The sequence below is a fragment of the Bos mutus genome, chromosome 16 (genome assembly GCF_027580195.1).
Source record: "Bos mutus isolate GX-2022 chromosome 16, NWIPB_WYAK_1.1, whole genome shotgun sequence".
Lineage (NCBI taxonomy): Eukaryota > Metazoa > Chordata > Mammalia > Artiodactyla > Bovidae > Bos > Bos mutus.
Window position 1 is genome coordinate 14635524 of NC_091632.1, and position 24308 is coordinate 14659831.

General features: G+C 36.6%; 1 protein-coding gene across 1 annotated transcript in view; it reads left to right on the forward strand.

Moving 5' to 3' along the window:
* The window catches only part of DTL (denticleless E3 ubiquitin protein ligase homolog), a 49222-nt gene that overhangs the window by 17899 nt on the left and 7015 nt on the right, over window positions 1-24308 (forward strand). The window contains exons 6-13 of the mRNA XM_005888557.3: window positions 696-761; window positions 2021-2133; window positions 3373-3446; window positions 5140-5243; window positions 5545-5649; window positions 10231-10343; window positions 16119-16208; window positions 18784-18919. Coding sequence (XP_005888619.1) covers window positions 696-761; window positions 2021-2133; window positions 3373-3446; window positions 5140-5243; window positions 5545-5649; window positions 10231-10343; window positions 16119-16208; window positions 18784-18919 — 801 coding nt within the window. The remainder of the gene's footprint in view (window positions 1-695; window positions 762-2020; window positions 2134-3372; window positions 3447-5139; window positions 5244-5544; window positions 5650-10230; window positions 10344-16118; window positions 16209-18783; window positions 18920-24308) is intronic.

Consider the following 24308-nt stretch of genomic DNA (forward strand, 5'->3'; position numbering starts at 1 on the left):
CATACAGGAAGCATAATTTTTTTGGTTTAATTTTTAAAGAGGAAAGCATGCGACAGGTAAATTGGAGTTCCTCTTGTGTTTCTTCCTCCAATGTCACTGCCCTTCTTCCATCCCCAGAGGCAACTCCTTTCACAAATTTTATATTGATCTAGTTTATAATTTTATACTGAGAATATAGCTTGGAAATTCAGAGTATGGGCTATCTTTGCAAGTTACTTATCCTCCCTATGCTTTAATTTGCTCATCTATAAAATGGGGATAATAATTCTCACTGAGGTGTTCTTTAAAAAAGGTCATCTATAAAAAAGGATAGTGTCTAGAACTTAGTAAGGACTCAGTATATTTTGGTTATTGCTTATTTATCATTATTTTTACTACAACTTTAGTATATAATATAGTATTTCATGTGGCTTTAGGAAAACTTAGAGGTTTATTCTATCAAGTTTTTGTTCAATGTAAGCATTTTGAGTTCTAATACTTTCCCTTTACAGCTTTGTTTTCTCTTATTTGTGTTGAGCTTATTGTTTTCTCTTATTTGTGTGTGATAAAATGTATATTTTATCATTTTAGTCTCCAGTGCCAATTACAGTACCTAGCATATATTAGATACCCTTGAAACTTTATTAATAAATTGAAATATATGTGTCATTAACTGGTTTTGTTAACTTCTTGATAAACTATTTATATGTCTACAGCTGTCTTCTGTACAGGGGGTAGAGATGGCAACATTATGGTCTGGGATACCAGGTGCAACAAAAAAGGTAATCTAGTTCCATTTCAATTCTGACAAGTGTGGTATTGCTCCATAATTTTGAAAGAATTGATGATTTCACTTGTTTACCACCAGGGGGCACAGGTTCATAATCCCTAATTCTTCTCTGGTTCTCAGGTTCTTAGTGATTTCTTCAAGTATTACCCTCCATATTTACCTTATGAACTATAATGCCATTTATCTAAATTATTAATGGGATTGCAATTATTAGTACATGATCTTTCATTTTAATTTTAAAAATTTGAGGACTTTAAAGAATTGGATTAAATTAAATTTAATTATACTCACATTGCCCCCTAATGCCATTAAGCAGAAAGCAATGATCATATCAGAAAAAGAAACGGCAACCCACTCCAGTATTTTGTCTGGGAAAGCCCATGGACAGAGAAGCCTGATGGGCTAGAGTACATGGAGTCGCAAAAAGAGTCAGATATGACTTAGCAAATGAACAACAACAAATGATCGTCTCCCTGCTTACATCATTAAAAAAAAATTATTTGTAATAGACTGTTTTTTAGAGCAGCTTTAGATACACAGCAAAACTGAGCAGAATGTACAGAGTTCTCTGTATGGCTATACCCGCTGTCCTCACAGTCTCTCCCCCAGTCAACATCCTGCCCCAGAGCTGGACATTTGGTACAGCTGGTGAACCCACTGATACACCATTATCACCCAGTGTCCATCTTATTTACCTAACATTATGGTTCACTGTTGGCATTACACATGCTCTTGGTTTTGACAGATGTGTAACTGGCATGTGTGTGCCATTACAGTATCTTATGGAGTAGTTTCTCTGCCCTAAAAATCCTTTGTGCTCCACCTAGTCATCATACCCTCCCTCCTAAACTCTGCCTATCACTGATCTTTTACACTATCTCCATGGTGTTGCCTTTATCAGAATGTCATATTATTGGAACCCTAGAGTATATATAGCCTTTCAGATTGCCTTCTCTCACCTGTCTACTTATACCACAATTTTATTCATACATTCACCTACTGAAGGACATCTTGGTTGCTTCCAGATTTGGGCAATTAAGAATAAAGCTGCTATAAATATCCATGTGTTTATTTCCTTTCTATATATTATAATCTCACACAAGAGATGATGGTACAGTGACCCTGCTGGCTTCTAATTTTACTAATTTAAAACAGTATAATTATGGGATCTTATATATAAATGTTACATTCAGCATGGGAATAAATTTCTGAAACCTAAACCAATTATGTTCTGAAAAAAATATTTTTCAGATGGATTTTACAGGCAAGTGAACCAAATCAGTGGAGCTCATAATACCTTAGACAAGCAAACCCCTTCAAAACCTAAGAAGAAACAGAATTCCAAAGGGCTTGCTCCTTCTGTGGTAAGGTTTTATAGCTGTGTACATGTGTGCAGATCTTGACAGCATCATCGAGTCTCATTTGGGGAATTTGTTGGGCATAAAATGAGAGTGATTCAGTTAGTGAATGAGAGTCTTTATTTCTTCTTGATATCAGTGGTTTATTGTTTAATACTCATTCAGTACTTACAGTACTAATTCTCAAACTCTAGGGTGCCACGGAGTCACTTGGGAAATATGTTAAAAATTCAGTTTCCTGAAACTCATACCTAGAGACCTCCATGCATGCACATCATCTAAACTCATTAGGAGAGGGAGATGTGTGGTTTAAACAGCATATTAAGTGCCATGGTGCCATATTCTGTAGGGCAAAGGAATCCCTGTTGTTGTTTTCATAATACTAACTGCAGAACAGATGTGAGTTTTTTTATGTTCTTTTTTTTATAACATACTTGGCAAAAGATTTCAAAATATTTTGAGAAACATTAGGAAAAATATAAGCACCTCTTTAGCATTTTACAGTCAAAGTTCAAACAGTGCCCACAATATAGCTTTTTTCTTAAAAAAAAAGAAAGAAATTATCAGTGTTTCTTAATTTATTTTTCTAGTATTCCTGTTCTGTAGGGTCTACGTTAATATTTTGGGGATGTGTGGTTGCTAAAACATTAGGACTTAAATTACATTGGCATGAATGGAAACTGACAGGGTTAGTATGTAGTCTTTGGAGGCCAGATAAAGTTAAAATGAGTAACTTTTCAGACATTTCATCAGATTCTGGGGCCAAGAAAACTTAGCATCGATTAGGAGGTAAAATTCCACTTGCTCCTTTAGATTTTTCAGAGCACGTAACCATCTTTTATCTGTAATTCTTAAGACACTCCTATATGATAATCTGGAAAGATATCAACATTTTACAGATGAAACATGCGCAAGTTAAATGAGTTTCCTAAGGATACACAGTAGGAATGATTTTTAGTATAGCAAGTAGACTTAGGTACTAAAATACTGTGTTAATCACCAGTTTTTTTCTTGAATGCAAGTCAAAATGTTCATAGTATGATATAAATTGATGTTTAGGTCATTTTCTTGCTAAAATTACTTCTTGGTCTACAGTATATGTTTGACTGATACTGCAGGGGAAAGATTTAGTCTAGTTCAGTTTAGGGGATAAAGGCATCATTTTAGCGCCTTGGTCTCTTAATAGTGAAGATTGTTATACCCCAAATAGGATTTCCTTCTTTTTTTTCTTCCTTGTGCTATTAGGATTTCCAGCAGAGTGTTACTGTGGTCCTCTTTCAGGATGAGAACACATTAGTCTCAGCAGGAGCCGTGGATGGGTAAGAAGAGTCTTTATTTATTGGTTCTTTTGATGAGCTATCTTTCATGAACTGTGATAGAGAAGTCACCTAATCCCATTGTAATTTAATGTGCGTGCTTTTAAATTTCAACATAGTACCCAGCTGAGAAGAACTCTAGATCACACTGAAAAATATCTAGTTATTAGAGCTCTTGCTCAAATAATTAAATGAGATAATTGTCACAGTTAGCACATTGTCTAGCACTTAGGAGCAGCATTGGCACCTGTTGCTGCTGCTGTTACAGAGAAGCTTGATGGTAACTTGCTTGTGTGAGCTGCATAATTTAATCAATGGTTTCCCATTATATTTAAAAGATACGTTTATATTTTACTGTAGTCTGTTGTGTGTAAGATAGCATTGTGTCTAAAAATGTCAATGTACAGACCTTAATTTAAAAATATTTTATTGCTGGGAAATGCCAAAACAATTAAAATGGTAACATCACAGATCACTATAGCAAAAATAATAATGATGAAAAATGGAAGCATTAGGAGAACTACTAAAATGTGACATAGAGACATGAAACGAGAAGATGCTGTTGGAAAAATGGTACCTATAGACTTACCACAACCTTCAATTTGTGAAAAAATGAAATATCTGCAAAGCACAGTGAAATGAGATATGCCTATATTTTGGGTTTTGTCTTCTCTAGTTCAGTAGTATCCTAAAAGACAGAACCTGATTCTGGGCATGTAACTGGCATTTCAGGGAGTACTCTAACTAGATTGATGTTAAGGCCTAAGGACTTACACATACTTTCCATCCATGATTGGTCTGAATTTTGGGAACTTTATACTTCCGTATAAGTTTGTGATACTTCTTGATTTTTTGCTTTGTTGAAATTTAAGTTCATTGAGTACAGGGGCTCCTTCTTTTTAAAATATTCTTCTTTGCCCTCTTTTTGCCCATTATATCTCCCAAGATATCCCTCCCTTCAAAAATTTTAATTTAAAAATATAATGGCTTAATAAACTAAGGTTTCTGTTGTGTCCTCTAAACACTAAAACTCTTCTGTGGACCAAATTCTCAGGCACAAATGAAGGATTATCTAAAGATTATTAGTTATATTTGTAAATGGCTTTCTTTGTGAAAGCTTTCTTTCCAAGGAATACTGCCCTCTTATAACCAAGCTTGTGTTTTCAAGTTGTCTACAAAGTAGATCTTGAAAATTAGGAAAATTATCCCAATAGGTGAAATGTAAAAATACTCTATTTCACAGGAAAGTTTGTTTAGACTACATTTCTTAAAGAATTAATGTATAGGGATACAACCATAAGGACACAGTTTTGTACTTAATGATGTCAAAGGTTACATGCGGAATGTTAAAGGCTTAGGAAGTGTGTGGTTTTTTTTTTTTTTTTCTGAAAACAATGAAACAATGACTATCAGCACTCAACCTTCATCTTCCTTTTCCGCTCTTTTCAAGTAAACTCAGGGAATCCCATCTGTGGGTCAGAACACATCTGTTTCCGTTCTGCTAGAATTGTTAGCCTGACATTGGAGACAAGAGTATGAGATAGTTCAATCTATTTCCCAATGAAATATCCTCACTGTAGCTGGTTGATGTGCCAGAGGAATTAGATTAAAAGTCATTTCACATTCAAACGTAGTTGAAACTGATTGGTGTTGGAAAAGGACTACAAAATAACTATTTTTTAACCTTGATTTTTAGCATAATCAAAATATGGGATTTACGTAAGAATTATACTGCTTATCGACAGGAACCCATAGCATCCAAGTCTTTCCTGTACCCAGGTAGCAGCACTCGAAAACTAGGTAAGCCTTATTCATTCTGTTGGACTCTTTTGTAGGGCTTTTTTGGATATGTAAGTTTTGTCAAAATTTTAAAATAAATATCAAACTAGTTTTCAGCAACTGTTATTCTCAGCTGACTTGAGAAACTAGTATGTGAAAGTATCTTCTTGAAGTTACAGAAACTTAGAAGAATAATTTTGGTTTGTAGAAATTTGGGGGAATCAGAATAGGGATGATACTTGTAATGAAATGATCTAAAAAGATCATTTTCACCTCTGATCTACTCTGTCATCAGCCCTTGCTAACTCATTCCTTTTTCCAGGATACTCAAGTCTGATTTTGGATTCTACTGGCTCCACTTTATTTGCTAACTGCACAGATGACAACATCTACATGTTCAATATGACTGGATTAAAGACTTCTCCAGGTAGGGTCTTAGTCATTCAAATTCTTTCCTAAAAATAATATGGGTTTTTTTCATTAATGATAATTTAATGTTGTTTGTGGTTTTTGTACTGAATTTATGAAGACATAAAGGGGCTTTGGGGTCTTTGATTAGCTCCAGTGATGTTTTAATTCATAGGTGTACTTATCTTGTGATTTCACAAGTGAACAGAATCCTGCTCCATGTGGTGGCTTAATTTTAATAGTAAGTCTTTCCCGAAATTATACCCCTTCCACTCCAGTACTCTTGCCTGGAAAATCCCATGGACGGAGGAGCCTGGTAGGCTGCAGTCCATGGGGTCGCTAAGAGTCGGACACGACTGAGCGACTTCACTTTGACTTTTCACTTTCATTCATTGGAGAAGGAAATGGCAACCCACTCCAGTACTCCTGCCTGGAAAATCCCATGGACGGAGGAGCCTGGAAGGCTGCAGTCCATGGGGTCGCTGAGGGTTGGACATGACTGAGCGACTTGACTTTGACTTTTCACTTTCATTCATTGGAGAAGGAAATGGCAACCCACTCCAGTATTCTTGGCTAGAGAACCCCAGGGATGGGGAGAGTCTGGTGGGCTGCCGTCTATGGGGTCGCACAGAGTCGGACATGACTGAAGCGACTTAGCAGCAGCAGCAGCAGCAGATATACTTCAGATTATTTCAATATTTGTGGGATAGAGAAGGCTGTTCTGTTCAGCTTTTGTCCTGTATGTGGGTTATTTGTTAAAGTTAGGGGGCTTAGTTTTAAGCCCTCAAAATAGTCCCTACCCACCTCAGCCTTCTCATTAATGTTGGACAGAGGCTATTTTATCTCTGGATGTTTTTCCTAATCTCATTTTTTTTCTCTTTAAGAAAATTATAAGTGGAATATATAATTTATAAATGGACTATAAAAAGCTTATATATTTTATATTTATATATATTACATATATTTATAAGTGGAATATATAAAGCTAATAAATGACATTTTAAAAAATTAGTTTCTCAAGCATACTCTCAAGAGGGTTAGAGTTACATCATCTTGAGGACATTATCAGTTGTTTAAGCAAGCTACATACTTGTAACCTACCTACTTATTTCTCATATATAACTGTCAGAAAAAGACTTTGAATTCTATAACCAATCCCTAGAGCTACCCAGTTCCCACTAAAGTAAGATACATGGATAAAAAAGAAATCTTGAAATAGTGCAGAATTTAGCTGGGCATTTACAGAAGTTTCCTAAGACTGACCCCAAGCCATTATTAGGACTTCAATACCTATGACAGTATCATACATGGCATTTTTAATGCCCTGCGTTAGGTCTGATGTTGTCTAAACAAGAGTAAGAATGTAAACAAGAAAAGGAAAGAGGTTTTATAACTTTGCTTGCTATCTCCTTGATTGAAATTAGAACTTGAACAACTCTTGGTTTATTTAACCATATAAAACAAACTCTTCAAATTTTTTCCCTAGAAGATGAAAGCCTAATTATATTATCAGATGTCCAAGATCATTTTGTTATGTGCGACACCAAAAGGGGCCTTAAATTTAGTTGTTCTTCTGCCATCAAACAAATATGCCCAAGGCCACTTAACTAATAATTTAATAACCTTTCCTCTGTACTCCTGAAATTGTTTTATTGGCTCTCATATATAGATAGGTAGGTAGGTAGGCAGATAGGTATGTTCCTTAGAAATTGACAGATATGTGTGTGAGAGAGAAAGAGAGATCTAGTAATTGCTTGTCTTTTTCAAAACTTGAGGTCCTGAAATCAGTACTTGATGTTCTATACCTTTAGTTCACAGCACTTTATTATACTAAGTGATGTTTATAAGGACAACTCTGAAGCATCTTCAGTTCAGTTCAGTTGCTCAGTCGTTTCCGACTCTTTGCAACACCATGAATCGCAGCACGCCAGGCCTCCGTGTCCATCACCAACTCCCAGAGTTCACTCAAACTCATGTCCATTGAGTCAGTGATGCCATTCAGCCATCTCATCCTGTGTCATCCCCTTCACCTCCTGCCAACAATCCCTCCGAGCATCAGGTTCTTTTCCAATGAGTCAGCTCTTTGCATCAGGTGGCCAAAGTATTGCAGTTTCAGCTTTAGCATCAGTCCTTCCAACAAACACCCAAGACTGATCTCCTTCAGGATGGACTGGTTGGATCTCCTTGCAGTCCAAGGGACTCTCAAGAGTCTTCTCCAACACCACACTTCAAAAGCATCAATTCTTCGGTGCTCAGCTTTCTTTATAGTCCAACTCTCACATCCATACATGACCACTGGAAAAACCATAGCCTTGACCACACAGACCTTTGTTGGCAGAGTAATGTCTCTGCTTTTGAATATGCTCTCTAGGTTGGTCATAACTTTCCTTCCAAGGAGAAATCATCTATTAATTTCATGGCTGCAGTCACCATCTGCAGTGATTTTTGGAGCCCCCAAAAATAGTCAGCCACTGTTTGCACTGTTTCCCCATCTATTTCCCATGAAGTGGTGGGACCAGATGCCATGATCTTCGTTTTCTGAATGTTGAGCTTTAAGCCAACTTTTTCACTCTCCTCTTTCATTTTCATCAAGAGGCTTTTTAGTTCCTCTTCACTTTCTGCCATAAGGGTGGTGTCATCTGCATATCTGAGGTTATTGATATTTCTCCAGGCAATCTTGATTCCAGCTTGTGCTTCTTCCAGCCCAGTGTTTCTCATGATGTACCCTGCATAGAAGTTAAATAAGCAGGGTGACAATATACAGCATTGACGTACTCCTTTTCCTATTTGGAACCAGTCTTTTGTTCCATGTCCAGTTCTAACTGTTGCTTCCTGACCTGCATACAAATTTCTCAAGAGGCAGGTCAGGTGCTCTGGTATTCCCATCTCTTTCAAAATTTTCCACAGTTTATTGTGATCCACACAAGTCAAAGGCTTTGGCATAGTCAATAAAGCAGAAATAGATGTTTTTCTGGAACTCCCTTACTTTTTCGATGATCCAGCAGATGTTGGCAATTGAAGCATCTTAATGAAGCATTTTAAGAGCCCAAATTGTCAACAATTAAACTAATTAAAGCCAATATAGGTTTAGAAGGATTTTTTTCTATAAACTTTATGTTGGCTTTCTTAGACCAGCAGAGGGCAATAAATACTTAAGAGTTTAGTGGAAAATTTGGTCTAGTTTTCCATTCATAGCTAAGAGCTGAGAAAGATGAACAATTATAGTTTTGGAATTGTATTCAGAATAAAGGATCCTGTTTATTTTGTGAGGATTTATCTGTCATAGTAACTCTATAATACATGTATCTGAATTGATTCATGTCTTGCTTAACTTTAACAGTTGCAGTATTTGATGTGGCAGTGTATTTGACATGCAGGGTTTTTCTTGAAAAGCTCTAAATACAAAGTTTGTTTTTTAATCCAATTTTTTATTCTAGCAAAAGGAAGAGATTTTTGTGAGTAGTTATAGAAAGCTGTTGAGTTCAGTTCAGTTCAGTCTTCAGTTGTGTCCGGCTCTTTGCGACTCCATGAACCGCAGCACACCGGGCCTCCCTGTCCATCAACCAACTCCCGGAGTCCACCCAAACCCATGTCATTGAGTCACTGATGCCATCCAACCATCTCATCCTCTGTCATCCCCTTCTCCTCCTGCCCTCAATCTTTCCCAACATCAGGGTCTTTTCAAATGAGTCAGCACTTCACCTCAGGTGCCCAAAACATTGGAGTTTCAGCTTCAACATCAGTCCTTCCAATAATAATTCTTTTTTCCCCCTCCGTTAGAAGATTGCAGTGAAGTATTTTTTCCTTCCTGAACGTATCCTTAAATTTTCCAATGACCGAGATGTTTTTCCTTTAATTTCCTAGTAGAGTTCTAATGCCTGAGGCCTCAGCTTTTGGTCTCCTTAGGATGGAATTAAGGAGATTCCTAGATTGGATAGTGAGAAGTCTAAACCTAACCTAGTTGGAGTATCTTACGTATGAATATATAGTTTACCTCATTGGCCACTTCTACTCTTCAGCCTACTTAAAGTCGAGTTTAAAGGTTACCGCATCTCAGATAGACTATCCATAAATCTTAATTCTCCTTTCACTGATTTTTACCTATTCATACAACAAATGTTTGAAGATTTCCTCTGTAAAGCATTATAAAGTCTGAAGTCTAGTGAAGAAAGAAAAAGATATTTGTGAAATATATCCTTAAGAGGTTTGAAGTTAATTTAAGAGGAAGAAAGACCAATGTTTAATGCAATGGAAAAAACCTAGCCTGGGGTGGAAAGAGAGGGTCTGACAAAGGCATTTTTACTAAAGGATTGGACACTGACTCTGTTCTTCCTTTGAGAATATTTTTTGTCCCTTTCTTCTCAATAGCTAACTCCGTACCAAGTATTTGGGCTTAGATCATGAGATTGGGTCTAATATAAAGCCTTTTCCTAGGATTTCCTTGCTTTTTCTGCCACTGTCCAGTTCTTTTTAAACTGCTGACTTACTTGACCATCTGCTTCATTAGTCAATACATTAATAAACTTATTAGGATATGTATACTGTCTGCATTTATTTGAACACTGGAAATGAAGTAATTTGATTTTTTTCCTTCTGGCAGTGGCTGTCTTCAGTGGACATCAGAACTCTACCTTTTATGTTAAATCCAGTATTAGTCCAGATGACCAGTTTTTAGTCAGTGGCTCAAGTGATGAAGCTGCCTACATCTGGAAGGTAAGTTACCAAACTTTAGCCTTTCTATATCAGATGTTAAGTAAAAATTGCTTTTTGCCTCTAAATACAGCTGAAACTTCACCCTGACTGTGACAAAATATATCATACTTTCACTGTACGCTTCTCAGAAATCTAAATCCATATCCTCCAGCAGATTTACAGATTATGAGGAAGTTGAGAATTCAGAAGACTGAAAAGACTCTTAAATACTTTGTCCTGCTTCCTGGAAAAACATGCTGTACTGCCTTACTGCCCTGTGTTTTCAGACTCTCATAAAATTTGGAACAGTAACAGAGCACAGTATTTGAATCCTACACGCCAGTCACCCATAGAGCCTTGCACAAAACACTCATTCAAAAATGTTCATGGAATAATTGTGTTTTTTACTCTCCTCTAAGTGGGTAGTTGTCAGGTTATTAAAATAGATGTGGCTGCTTTGTCAGTTTTGTGTTTCTTTAATAGCATTATTTATTCATTTATTTACAGATTCCCCATTTCTGTTACACGAATTTATAATTTTTTGTTTTTTCATTTTAAATAGTGGTTCTAAAGCAGCTACTATAGGCTAAGAAATTTAAAGCTATTCATTTGAAGTCAAGAGGAGAAAACTGAAATACAAGTAGCATTTCCTAACCACTGGAAAATGGCTCTTGTGGAATAATTAATTATAGAAATGTCTGAGTTCAAAGAAAAAGACCATTAAGGTGTTTTCCTAGGGCTAGAAATCATTATCTTCTGGATTGCCCTATAGTTTCATAAATGTCATAGACATTGGTGAAATAAATGATCAAAGTCTGTTGATTTTAGATTTTAGAATCATAGTGACTGAAACTTCATAGACTTGTAGGTTCAATATTATTAAATCCCTTTTCAGGAGACAGTTTGTGTCATCTTTAGTCCTGCCAACTTCTAGGAAGTCATATCTTTAATGCAGGACAAGAGTAGATCTTGTCAGATATGAGGAATAATTCTTCAGCTTACTTTCAACTAGTCCTGAGGGAGGTACTAAAAAATGATCAAATGTAACACTACCTTCTCAAAAGCTTTAGTAACAATAACCTTGATAATCACAGGGTGGAGATATTGTTCTATCCAAGATGCATTTTTGTTGACCTTGCCTCTTTTTCTTCACACATACCTACTGTATTTTTAAATAATTTTCTTATAAAATATATACTTGAGACCCTCATCTTATGATAAGAGTTTTACATAACTTCTTGTCTATAAAATTCTTCTTACTTGAGCTTTAAACTTTATGTGACTAGCACTGATGTTTCTGTTTCATAATCTGGTCTTACGCTGCATATTTATTATCTTCTGGTTTTTCCTTCCCTCACTATCTTACCTACATTCCTTTTTCTGCTTTGGTTCCCAACTTAGCTAGAGGATTTTATTCCTACCAAGGTCAGTATCTTTTAAATTTTTTTTCTTGAAAATAAAATTGCAAACATATCAAAAAGCATTAATAAAGGATTATGCAAAAAACAACTTAGGCACTGATCATATTTTAAAATCAGTTTTTTAATTATATAGTTACGTGTGTGTGTGTGTATTTATAGTTTATTGCCAGTACTTTTGTTTGTTTTCTGGCTTTGTTTTCTTTTTTTTTTTTTATTGCCAATTTCTAAAGTTCCTCTTAGCTCTGATACAAAAGATTGCTTATTTTTTTTTTTTTTTTTTTTGGTTCCAGAAAATCTGGGTTGAGGGATGCTTTCTCTCCTTAAAGACAAGCAGTAAAGATACTTGGCTGTTCATTAGTAACTCATTTTCAAACATCCAGTCAGTGGGTATCACACATGGGTGACCCTTTCTGAATTCTAGGCTGGGTCACATGTCAGTGCTGAGTGATGTGGTTCAGACATGATGTTCTCCTGCCTGTCCACACATAACTCAGTGTGCAGGTTCTGATATTTGAGATCTTGGCAAACTTACTGCTCCTAAAATGAATTTGCCTGGTGAGGTGGCTCAATTTTCCTTTTCCATGGTAAGAAAAGAGGGGTGGAATGTAGTGTGTAATTTAAAAACAGTTACACACAAGCTGAGTAGTCAGGCCATTAGGTCAGAATTCTCTCAGGTATAAGGATTTTCCTATGCCAAAAAAGCCCATGGGCACAAGAAAATGGGGTGAAAGAATGAAGTTTTAGATCTCAGGGCAGAAGAGAATGAATAGCCTTCCCGTCCTAATTACTGCCCAGCAAAAAGGAGATGTGGTTTAGTTAGGCTTTCTGACACTGAGGCCCAAGAGTAAAAACATGTAATATTATGTTTTTTTCTTGTTTAATTGCCTACCCCTTGTCCTCCCCTAACCCCTGCCCCCCTTCCCTGGTTCATTTCTGATAGAGCCCCTGAATAGTATTGAAGTGGTTATAAATAAACTGATTTGGCACCGTCATTCTACCGCTGACTGGCGAAACATTGAGCCTGACACTTTAGGAAGTGTAAATGATCTCATGGCAGAAATGAAGATTAGGTTTGGTCTCTAACGGGGCAGAGTAAGGAGGTTTTTTGAGGAAAGGTGCTGATCTTTTTTGCCTGTTAAAGTATACAAAATGTTTTATGAGGTCTGTACTTTAGGACCAGTTGCTTCTAAAGGTACCTTCATTGTTCTGAGAGTTTTACCTTAGGAATTTCTCCTGCCTTGAGTTAAGCCTTTATTCTGTAACAACTAAAATTTGTAAGAGAAGACAATTTTTTTGTGTTTTGACCTTTCCCAGAATGCATAGATGTAAATGTCCCTTGGACTTAATAGTCTCCTCTTCCTATTTAAAAGTAGAGGGAGGTTTTCAAAAGTGAAATCATGTCATTATGATAACACTTTTATTATAATTATTACAATGAAGTGACAATAAATAAAAACATATTTGAATAAGAATCAAAGATTTAAGTCACCTGAATTTCATTAGAAGAAATTAATCTTCTTTGGAGTAGTCACCCAATATACTTTACCATACTAGGATAGTCCTCAACTGTGAAAACACTTGTTACTAATGTTCATAAAGACTTGTTGGACATAAGCTCTCATTCCAGTCTACAGCATGCCCTTCCCTCAACTTTTTCTTTTAAATTGAGATAGAATTTGAATACTGTAAAATTCACCACTGTAGTCATTTTAAAGTGTACAGTTCAATGATTTTTTTTTTTTTTTTGTATAGTCACAGTATTGTGCAGCCATCCCATCTCATTCCCAGACATTTTTATCACTCCCAAAAGAAACCCCATAACCTTTAGGAGTCACTCCATTCCTCCCTTCCCCCAACTTCTGGCAACCGGTAACCTGCATTCTGTCTCTGTAGATATGCCTATTCTGAACGTTTCCTATAAGTGGAATTATATAGAGACATGATCTTTTATGTCTGACTTTGCTTTCATAAAATTTATCCATTTTGTTATATATATCAGTACTTCATTCCTCTTTATGGAGGAATATTCCATTGGATGTTTAGACCGTATTTGTCTATTTATCAGTTGATGGACATTTAAACTTTTCCACTTTTTGGCTTTTTTAAAAAACTATTCATCTATTTATGTATTTGGCTGCATGCGCTCTTGGTTGCAGCATGCGGGGTCGTTTGTTGCATCTCACAGACTTCTCTCCAGTGAGTGTGTTGTGTGGAGTTGGTTGTCCTTCAGCGTGTGGGATCTTAGTTACCCCCCAAGGAGGAAACCTATGTCCCCTGCAGTGGAAGGTGGATTCTTAACCACTGAGCCACCAGAGAAGTCCCCACTTTTTTGGCTTTATGAACAGAGCTACTATGAACATTCACTTAAAAAGTTTTGTTTGAACATGTCTTTAATTCTCCTGGGAGTGTATACCCGAGTAGAATTGCTAGGTCATATGGTAACTAATTCTATGTTTTTAACTTTTTAGAAACCCTCCCCTCACTTTTAATGCTATGTAAGATACCTGGTTCATGGCAATCATTCAATAAATGCTGACTTTAATTGTTACTATTTTTATTCCTGCCTTATTATCAAATTATAAAAAATTTTCCAACAGGTCTATCTTTTGGGGTTTTTTTTTTCCCTCTTAAATCCTATAGATAAATGCAGAAATGTACACACATTCTATTGGTGGACATTTTTTTTCTTGACATTTATTTTAATCTTCGATATAGACACTCAAGTTCTCCTCGGTATATGTAATGCCTAGGAGACTGAGGAAGGGACAGTACCATGAGATGATGAGCTAGAAGCAACAAGCAAGTAAATACATGGAGCAAAATAATACGTTGTTACCCGAGAGGGTCAGAAGGACATAGGATTTCCTCTTATAATTTGCTGTTACCCATCCTCCTTGGGTCTTGGGTAGAGGGAAACTTTATAGGCTGGGACCACTGAGAATTTCTGTGACTGTTGAGATCATTAGAGTCTATCTTGAAAGTCTTTTTTAAAATATGCCACCTTGTGAGAGAATGAGTTCTGTGGGATTGTAGGAGTAGGTAGCCAGTGAGATCCTTTTAGAGCTCAAAGAAAAGTCTCCTTTTCTGGTAAACTTTAATTAATCCAGCAAGGCAAATCAGATTCTGCTCTTTGTCTTTGGCTTTTTGAATCATTACATAGTGTCATTTAACCAAGGAGAGGAGTAGTAATAATTGAGTTGGATACCTTATGAATCAGTATGTCGAATCTCTTAACTACAGTCTGAGGAGTCCATTAAGTTACTTAGTCATTGTTCCAAATATTCTTCCCAGAGTGCCGCCTCCTTCTTCATACGAATGAGCAATGATTAAGAGTCTCAGGTAAATGAGAAGATAATAATTTCTCTTTTTCAAACACGTATGCTAATAATAGCTACGTGGGTCTGTCTCTCTGTGCTGTGCTGATTAATGCCCATGGCCTCTGACAGGGATTGACAGCTCTTGAATGAGACAGCTGTCAAACGCCTGTCACTAATAGCATCCAGTGAGGGAGAAAATATCATTCTTAGTCACCTGTGTAGTACTGCACAATGTGACCCTTCTTTTGTACATTAAAATGTGACAATACTTAACTTGAAAATTCAGTTTCTTTAAGCAAATGAACTGAAAATAAAATTTCAGAGAATTTTTTTTCCAAAAAATATACCAAAGTGCCATGTAGAATATAGCTTTTCCCCTTTCAAAATGAAGGAGTATAACTTTGGGCTTTCATAGAAGTCAGTGAGTTCTTTTGGAAGAAAGGCTATCCCCTTGTCCCAAGAGATCTGCTAACATTTCTTAAGTACCTTCAGGATTTAGTTAAGTGCAGTGTTCCTGGAAGTAGCTGACTAAAGAAGATCTAAAATTTAGTCTAGGTTCCACTTGAAGTGTTATACCTAGCTGCTGAAACTCACCCTTTCAGTCTTGAATTTTAATCAAAATATGTATAACTACGACAAAGGATGAGATGGCTGGATGGCATCACCGACTCGATGGACGTGAGTTTGAGTGAACTCCGGGAGTTGGTGATGGACAGGGAGGCCTGGCGTGCTGCCATTCATGGGGTCGCAAAGAGTCGGACACGACTGAGCGACTGAACTGAACTGAAGTAGTCCTGATTTGAAATAAGAGCTGTCCTGGTATCTTACCTCATACTGTTTACTTATTTTTGCTGTTTTCCTTCTATTTTCTCAGATTAATGACAGAAATACTTTCACTGCCCATTGGGCCTCTTGTTCTGAGCTATAACTAGGCATGTCTAGGGATTTTTGGTAACAACTCTACAGCTGTCTAAGGTACAAGTATGGATAAATTTGAAGCCGCTGTCTGGAGACCTAACACTGCCCTGCTGACTTGTTTGTTTTTGATGGTGTGATAGGTCTCCATGCCCTGGCATCCTCCCACTGTGCTCCTGGGTCATTCTCAAGAGGTCACATCTGTGTGCTGGTGTCCATCAGACTTCACAAAGGTTTGTAAGCAAATCTCTGTAGCTGGTTTAAAAGATCACAGATTTGTAGATTTTCCCAATACAGACTTTTACATTTAAATAAACATTTAAAGATCTAGAGGCCATTCAGGATCTATATCATCATTAATCACACATTCTGTTTTTTCCTACTAAGTGTATTTCTTGGTTCTTTAGAGTCATTCCTTTCCTAAACATAGAATTTAAGTTTTTAACGTTAGTAAAATTTCATCTTAAAATTAAGGTGAAAAGAAAATCTAGTGAAGAAAACTAGTGTTTCTGACTTTGTATGTATTTTTAATGTGTGTTAAAAGTAACATCTTGACTGTTCTTCACAGACCAGTTTGGGTTCTCACATGCCTGAAAGTGCTTACTGTGAAGTCTTAAAATGTTTGGCTATCTGTGACTAAACTATGGAAGAAGTAACTCTAAACTGTTATAGACACTTTGAAAAGAAGAAAATATACTACTCACTTTAAAATAATTTTTTAATAGTGATACTTCAAACAAATTTTTAAAACCCGAAAGGCAGAAATTCCACATATATATAGGGATTTCATATAATAGTGTCCCCAGTTCCACTGACTCTCCCAGCCCCCCACCTTTGGTCTCTGGGTTATTTTGGATTTACCGGAAACGTTCCTTCTGTGGAGAGCTCCATTTCGTCTATTATGTTTTAAAGGTTTGTTGCCTTTTGTGCCTATCTGTTTTTCTATCTTCTAGAATCCTCTCATGGTCTCATCTACTCAGGACATCCCCGCTGGCTTTCAAGTACTACTATGGATTTGCTTATTTCTATATCCCTGTATAGCCATTTCTGTGATGAGCTCATGATAGCTCAATCATTTTTTTTTAAATCATTGCTTTTATCACCAATAATTACATCCCAGTGACATTTTCCCTCTAAGTTTCCATGTGATTTCCAGTGAAATATCTGCTTTTAATGAGGAATTTTAGAACTTGAAGATGAATTTTTTCAAATTACTCAGTTAATCATATCATTTTTCTCCATCCATTGTATATTGTCCTTATCTCTATGCACAGAAAAGACTCAAAGGAAGTAGTAGCAGGGCTGTTTTCCCATATTCATTTAACGACCACCTTTTCAAAAGAGTCTTTAAAATAATTTTGTCCCTACCCTACAATTAGGAATGTAAAATACCCACTTTAAAGAAAAAAGGTTTAGACTTTGAAACTGAAAAAACTTGGATTTAAATTCTAGCTCTGAGCTGGGAGAACGGGATAGTTAGGCAGTTAGGGAAGGTCATGTGCACACTGCTATATTCAAAATGGATAACCAGCAAGGACCTACTGTATAGCACATGGAACTCTGATCACTGTTATGTGCCAGCCTGGACGGGAAGGGAGTCTGGGGGAGAATGGATACATGTATACATATGGCTGAGTCCCTTCACTGTTCACCTGAAACTGTCACAACATTGTTAATCGGCTACACCCCAATACAAGATAAAAAGTTTAAAGTTTGAAAAATAAATAAATTCTAGCTCTGCCACTGAATTGTGGTGACCTTGGGCAAATAACTTTATTCTTATTTTGTAGATGAGGTTATTTGAGTGTCAGGCTTCTATATAATGAGTATTAAGTAAGATAATGTTAATTTTAGGACACTCAGACTTAACAGTTGCTCTGTAAGTAACAACTAGATAATAGACTATAGAACGACGGAGATCCCAGGCATCTCTTTGAGCGCTTAAATGTGTGTGTCTTCTTTTGGCCTCCCAGTAAGGAAAGGAAAACGCTGCCAGCCTCTTGGGGGCCAAGACTTAAGAGAACGTGTGTTCTTTTTTTCTCTCTCTCTTTAGTTACTGAAATAGAGAAATTATATAAACAAATGCTAGGGAACAGCTCTGGTACCAGTGGCCATTTGCCACAAGCTCTTCAAGCTGGACTTTCTCTGCCATAAAAGGCTTGGGACCAAGATCAGGAACGGTCAGATATTTTTAAAGGGGCAAAGGTTATTTTTAACTTCTTTCAGGCTAGTGAACTTGTTTTCCCAGATTGCTCCTTTACCTATCTGAAAAAGAATCTTAGGGAATCGTTTCATTCTACTTGTCACAGCATACTAGAGTCATGGGCTAAGTCAGATCTTGGGAGTGATCCCATTACTTGGAATAAGCCAGAACTTGAAGAATTCTGAAGAAAGTCATATAAATTGAATGTCAGTGACATAACACTGATCGATCACGTAAGAGAAAAACGACGTCTTAATTATGTATGTTTATAGTTATACAGAAGGTGATAATGATTTCCACAACTTCTTGAAAATAAAATGACATGAACCTGCTTTTATAGTAGAGCTTTAGGTTAGCTGAGAAATCACTGGTTACGAAAGTCATACCCACAGAGTATATATAAAGAAGAAACTAAAGGATCCACTTCTTTTGGAAATCTGGAATGATTTCTGAAAGCAAGGAATGAAAGTATCTGACCTTTTAGGTAGCATTTTCTATATCAGAAAGAATAATTGTCTAGTCATGAGCCCTTAAAGACATGTCTACTTTTTACTTTGTTGTGAATCTTTGATTGAAAGTTACACTCCCTTTCTGGTTCTCTGTAGATTGCTACTTGCTCTGATGACAATACACTGAAAGTCTGGCGCTTGAACAGAGATTTAGAGGAGAAATCAGGAGGAGATAAACTCTCCATAGTGGGATGGGCCTCTCAGAAGAAGAGAGAGGTGAAAGCCGACCTTGGTAAGGATCCCATGCATTTTTCTAAGTTTTTTATGTTTTTATTGGTTTAGTTCTGCAGTACAGAATGATGAGCTAGATTTTATCTTATTTTAGTATGATTTTGAAGGAAAACACCATCTTACTGGCATTTTTTTATATATATTTTCTGAACACTATGTTTATTATCTACACAAGGCACTGGAATACAGTGTAGATTTATTTCTTTAAATATTTGTTGAACATCTACTGTGTTTTAAGCACTATTCTGATTTGCTGTGGATTCTGCAGTAATCAAAAGAATCAAGAATCAGAAATGAAGCTTACATATTAGTTTGAGTCAGGAAACAAGTTAAATAAAATTTGCTTGTTAGGTAGTAATACATGGATTAGGGAAAAAGGAAAGCAGGAATGGGAGAATAACAGCATGCTGTTAAAATTTTAAATTAGGTGCCCACAGAAACCTCAAAAAAAAGATGGTGCTTGAGTACAGAAAGTGAAGTAGTAAGTCATGGCGGTATGTTTGAGAACGTTTCTGGCGGACAAAACAGCAAACGCAAAGCCCCTGAAGCCGGAGCAGACCTAGCATGTTTTGTGTTCCTCAAAGAGGCTGATATAGCCGTAATCCCTGTGGCTAAAGAGAGGACAGGAAATAGTAGTGGAAAATAAGGTTCTTGTACAATTTTGGCTTTTATTTTGATAGATAAAAAACTGTTGGACGATTTTGAATAGAGAAGTATACGATCTGACTTTCCTTGGTCATTCTAACTTCTGTGTTGAAAACAAATTGTAAGGGGATCAGGGTAAAACTGGAAGTTAATTTAAAAACTTACTGAAGTAACCTAGAAAACAATGGTGGTGACTTGGACCAGAGAGGTAGCAGACGATACAACTTTTAAAAGTCTTCAAATTCCGGATATATTTACATGATGGAGACAACAGAAGGTTCTTTGGGATCAGATATGGGATATGAGGAAGAGTTATCAAGGATAACATCAGAGTTCTTGGTTGAGAAGCTAGGATGGAGTAACCATTAACCTCTATAAGAATCACTGCAGGAGGAGCAGTTTAAGGGAGGGAACAACTGGATACATTGTTTGATACGATTATTAGATATCTAAATGGAGATGTCAAAGAGGTGGTTAGATATTTGATTCTGCAGTTGAGGGCTAGAGTTGTAAATTTGGGATTTATTATCATATAGGTAAAAGGTAGCTATATATGGAAAAGAGAATAAGTCTGGGGTCTGAGCCGTGGAGCATCCTAATATAAGTTGGGAGAGAGGAAGCAGCAAGTACAACCAGAAAAGTAAGAGAAAAACAGAATATCGTATAAAGTAAGTAAAGGGAAGAGGGATGAATTTGGTTGAATGTTTTTGGCATGCCAAGTAAGATGAGGGCTAAAAACTGACCTTTGGATTTGGCAGTACAGGGGTTATTTAGCAACCTTGGTGAGGGCAGTTTTTGGTGGTTTGTCAGTGGCCCGGTTAGTGTTGTTCAGGAGGATAGAAAGAGAGGAGGCTCTTTCAAGGAATCTTGCTAGAAAGCAAAGGAGAACAATGAAATGGTAGAGGATGAAGCAATGTTGAAGTTTGTTTTTAGTGAGAATATAGCATTTTGTATGTGATTAGAAGGATCCTCTAGTCCAGGAGAAAACTGATGCAGGGAAATTTGCTGGAGCAGTTTCCTTGACTGAGGGGATGATCTCAAATATACAAGATGAAGAGCAGGCCTGTGCCAGGGGTGTGGATTGTTCGTCCATAGTGATGAGAAGGCAGAAATAGACGCACGGCGAAGGTAGGTGGAGAAGTGGGAAGGTCAGAACTTGTGGAAGTTTCCATCTTCTTAGTGACATTGGAATCAGGATCATCAGCTGATTAAGAATAAGGACTAGCGGAAGAGGTGATAGAGATTTGACGAAAGAAAAGAAAGTCTGAAATAGTCACATAGAGAATGAAGAGCAAATAGGCCAGGGAAATATGATTGTTGAGCGAAGAATCAACCTGAGGCTACTACTACTCCTTCATTGAAAATGAGCAGTCGGTATGGTTGTGTGTCTGCTGCACAGGTACAGGCAGACTGTAGGTGGAAAAGTTGGTTTTAATCAGGGATGTGGTTTAAATCCACAAGTATGAAGTGAGTGGAGGGCCAAGGGAGTTGAGGACAGATATACCATCAGAGTTAAACTGGGTAAAGAGGGAAGTGAGGATATAATTGGGCTGAGGGTAGAAGCGGTAGGGTCAGTGAACTGAGCGGCCCCTGGGCATGAAGAGCTGATGGCACTGGAGTGCTGAAGAGAACTGGGAAAATAGGTGGTGGTTGAAATTGAGATAGTGGAGGATTTTAGTAGTAATGGAGGTACTGGTAGTAATAAGGCCAAGGAATAAGAGTGAAAGGACAAGGCTGTTGTAGAAGAAGAAGGTCAAGAAAATGAGAAAACAGGATATTGAAAAGATTATGAATGTGGGTTTTGTCTGAACTGACGAGTAGAATTAAAGAGAGTGACAGGGAATCAAGAACAAAAATCTAAGCACTGAGCCAGCCAAAGGGAATCCACATGTTATCAATAGATAGTCATAAGCTTGAAATTCCAGCTTAAAACTTATGTCAGCCGTCAAGGCCTAAGGTAATGAGGATTTGAGGGTGAGAATATATGCTCATTTTTCTACTGACTTGTTTAGTCTTTTATAAGATACCTCAAGCGTAACTAAACTCCAGAGGAATCTTTCACTCTAAGTCTACCTCTATAAAGTGTTTACTTTTGGTTTCTGCTTTCTTTAAAAAAAAATTTTTTTTACGTGTTGATACTTTTAACAAGTCAACTAACTCTACAGGGCTACATAAGGTAAATAGCATTCTTTAGATACCCTACCATAGTTCCCTTTTCCCAGGGTGACAACTTCAAATCTTTTAGCTAATTTTTTGATACTTATTCCTATATCTCTAAGTAATATTTGTGCATTTCTATCTCTTATGGGATTTTTTGTTGTTGCTTCAGCATTATCTATTGACATCTTACTCTGTGAGATGAGCACTTAGCTCTTTCCTATGTCCCCATGATTACCAAACCTCTGCACACTCAACATTCCCCTAGCTTCCCAACATAGGGTCATAATTTTGGTTAGATCGAGAGTTATTACTATCATTGTATTTTCTATTCAGAATTTAGCTAAGTGGTAACTAGTTGTTTCTTTTTATTTCCTATACTTTTTTTTTCCCTTCAGACTTAAAAAAAAAGTCAAGATATATTCGCATACCACAAATTCACCTGTTTGTACAGGCCAGTGTTCTTCAGTATATTCAGAGTTGGGCAGTCAACATAATCTAATTCTAGTCTATTTTCAAGGCCCAAAATAAGGCTTCCAGTGTCTCCATAACCTTGCCAGCACTTGTTATTATTTCTTTTTTTAAATTATAGCCATCTTACTGATTGTGCAGTGGTATCCCACTGTGGTTGTGATTTGTACTGATATTTTCATGATGGCTTATGATGTTGAACATCTTTTCATGTGCCTATTGGCCATTTATAAATTTTCTTTGGAAAAGTGCCTATGCAAATAAATCCTTTGCCCATATTTTAATTGGGTTATTTGTCTATTGTTTTTATTGTTGAGTTTTATATATTCTGGATATAAGTCCCTTGTCATATAATGATTTATAAATATTTTATCTTATTCTGTAAGTTGTTTTTTCATTTTCTTGATGATGTCCTTTGGCACACAATGTTCTAATTTTGATGAAGACCTGTTTATCTGTTTTTTTCTTTTTGTAATTTGTGCTTTTGATGTTGTATCTAAGAAATCATTGCCTAATCCAAAGTCACAGAGATTTATGTCTTTATTTTCTTGTAGGAGTGTTTTAGTTTTGGGGCTACTGTTGATTTTGCGTTTATTTTTGTGTATAGTATGAGGTAGGTAAGGGTCCAAATTCTTTTGCATGTGGATAGCCCACGTTCTCAGTATCATTTTTTAGAGAGACTATTCTTTACCCCATTGAATTTTTTCAGCACTCTTGTCAAAAATCAATTGACCATAAATGTAATCTTGTCAAAAATCAATTGACCATAAATGTAAGGATTCGTTTCTGGAGTCTCAATTCCATTCCATTGATCTATAAGTCTGTCCTTATGCTGTTACCACATTGTCTCGATTACTGTACCTTGTAGTAGGTTTTAAAAATCAGAGATTCTGAGCCCTCCAATTGTCTTTTAAATTTTAAGATTGTTTGGACTATTCTGGGTCTTACATTTCTATACAAACTTTAGGACGAGCTTGTCAATTTCTGCAGAAATGGTCAGCTGGAATTCTGTTAGGGATTTCATTGAATCTATAGATCAGTTTTGGGAGTATTGCCATCTTAACAGGATTTTCTTCTGATTCATGAACATGGGATGTCTTTCTGCTGCCTTGTCTTTTAATTTTGCTTCCTAATTTTGAAAAAAAGAAAAGAATTATATAAGGGAAAAAGTCATCAACCCCCCCAACACTCATACACAATTTTAGTTAACATTTTGACTTATTTTTTAGATTTTACCCCTTTATCCATAGAGATTTTTTTGTTAACTGAGTCATGCTACGTATACATTTGGATTTCTTGAAGATTTTTTCACTAAACATGATATTCTAAGCACTTTCCTTGTTACCTTTTTAGCAAAACATTTAAATGTTCCATAGTTTACCTAGCTCTTCTCTTGTAGTTAAACATTTTATTTCCAGTGTTTTGTGGGGGGTGGGGGAATGGTTTTTTCTAAATTTAGGGTCTTCATTTCCCATTAAAATAGGTTCCCAGAGGTGAAATCTCTGTGTTAATGACTATAAACATTTTTGAAGAAAAATATGTTGTCTTTTAACTAGGTATTTCTAGGTATTAATTATTCTTAGTTTTGGAAACTAAGTCACAAAAAAGTTACATATGTTGACCGAATTTGTACCATATTAATAACATTTAGCCATTATTAAGTATTAGCATAGTTGTTCTAAAGACCTATTTGTATTATCTCATTTATTAGTAATTCCCCAAACAACCAAACCTGAAGCTCAAGGAACTTAGATTTGCTTAAAGTCACACAGCTGTGAAGTTATAATAGAACCAGTTCAGACCCTTGCAGTCTGATTCTAAAGCTCATGCCTATAGTACTGCCTCCTTTAGAACCCAGCACAAGAGTTTAGATGAAGACTGGTCCAGGAATTAGACCTAGATTTCTGTTTCTGGGTAATGCTAGAGTTACTCTGAAGAGCAGGAAAGCAACAGCTTGACACAGGGACCAAAGGCTGGTGCACTGGCCGTTCAGGCCTTTACGCCAGTTCCCAGCGACAGACTGGCTGTTGCTAATCACACTGCCAGTTTGAAGATTATGTTCCTCTGCTTGCCCAAGCTTCTAATAGCCACCCCAACCCTTCACTGCTGTCCTGGAT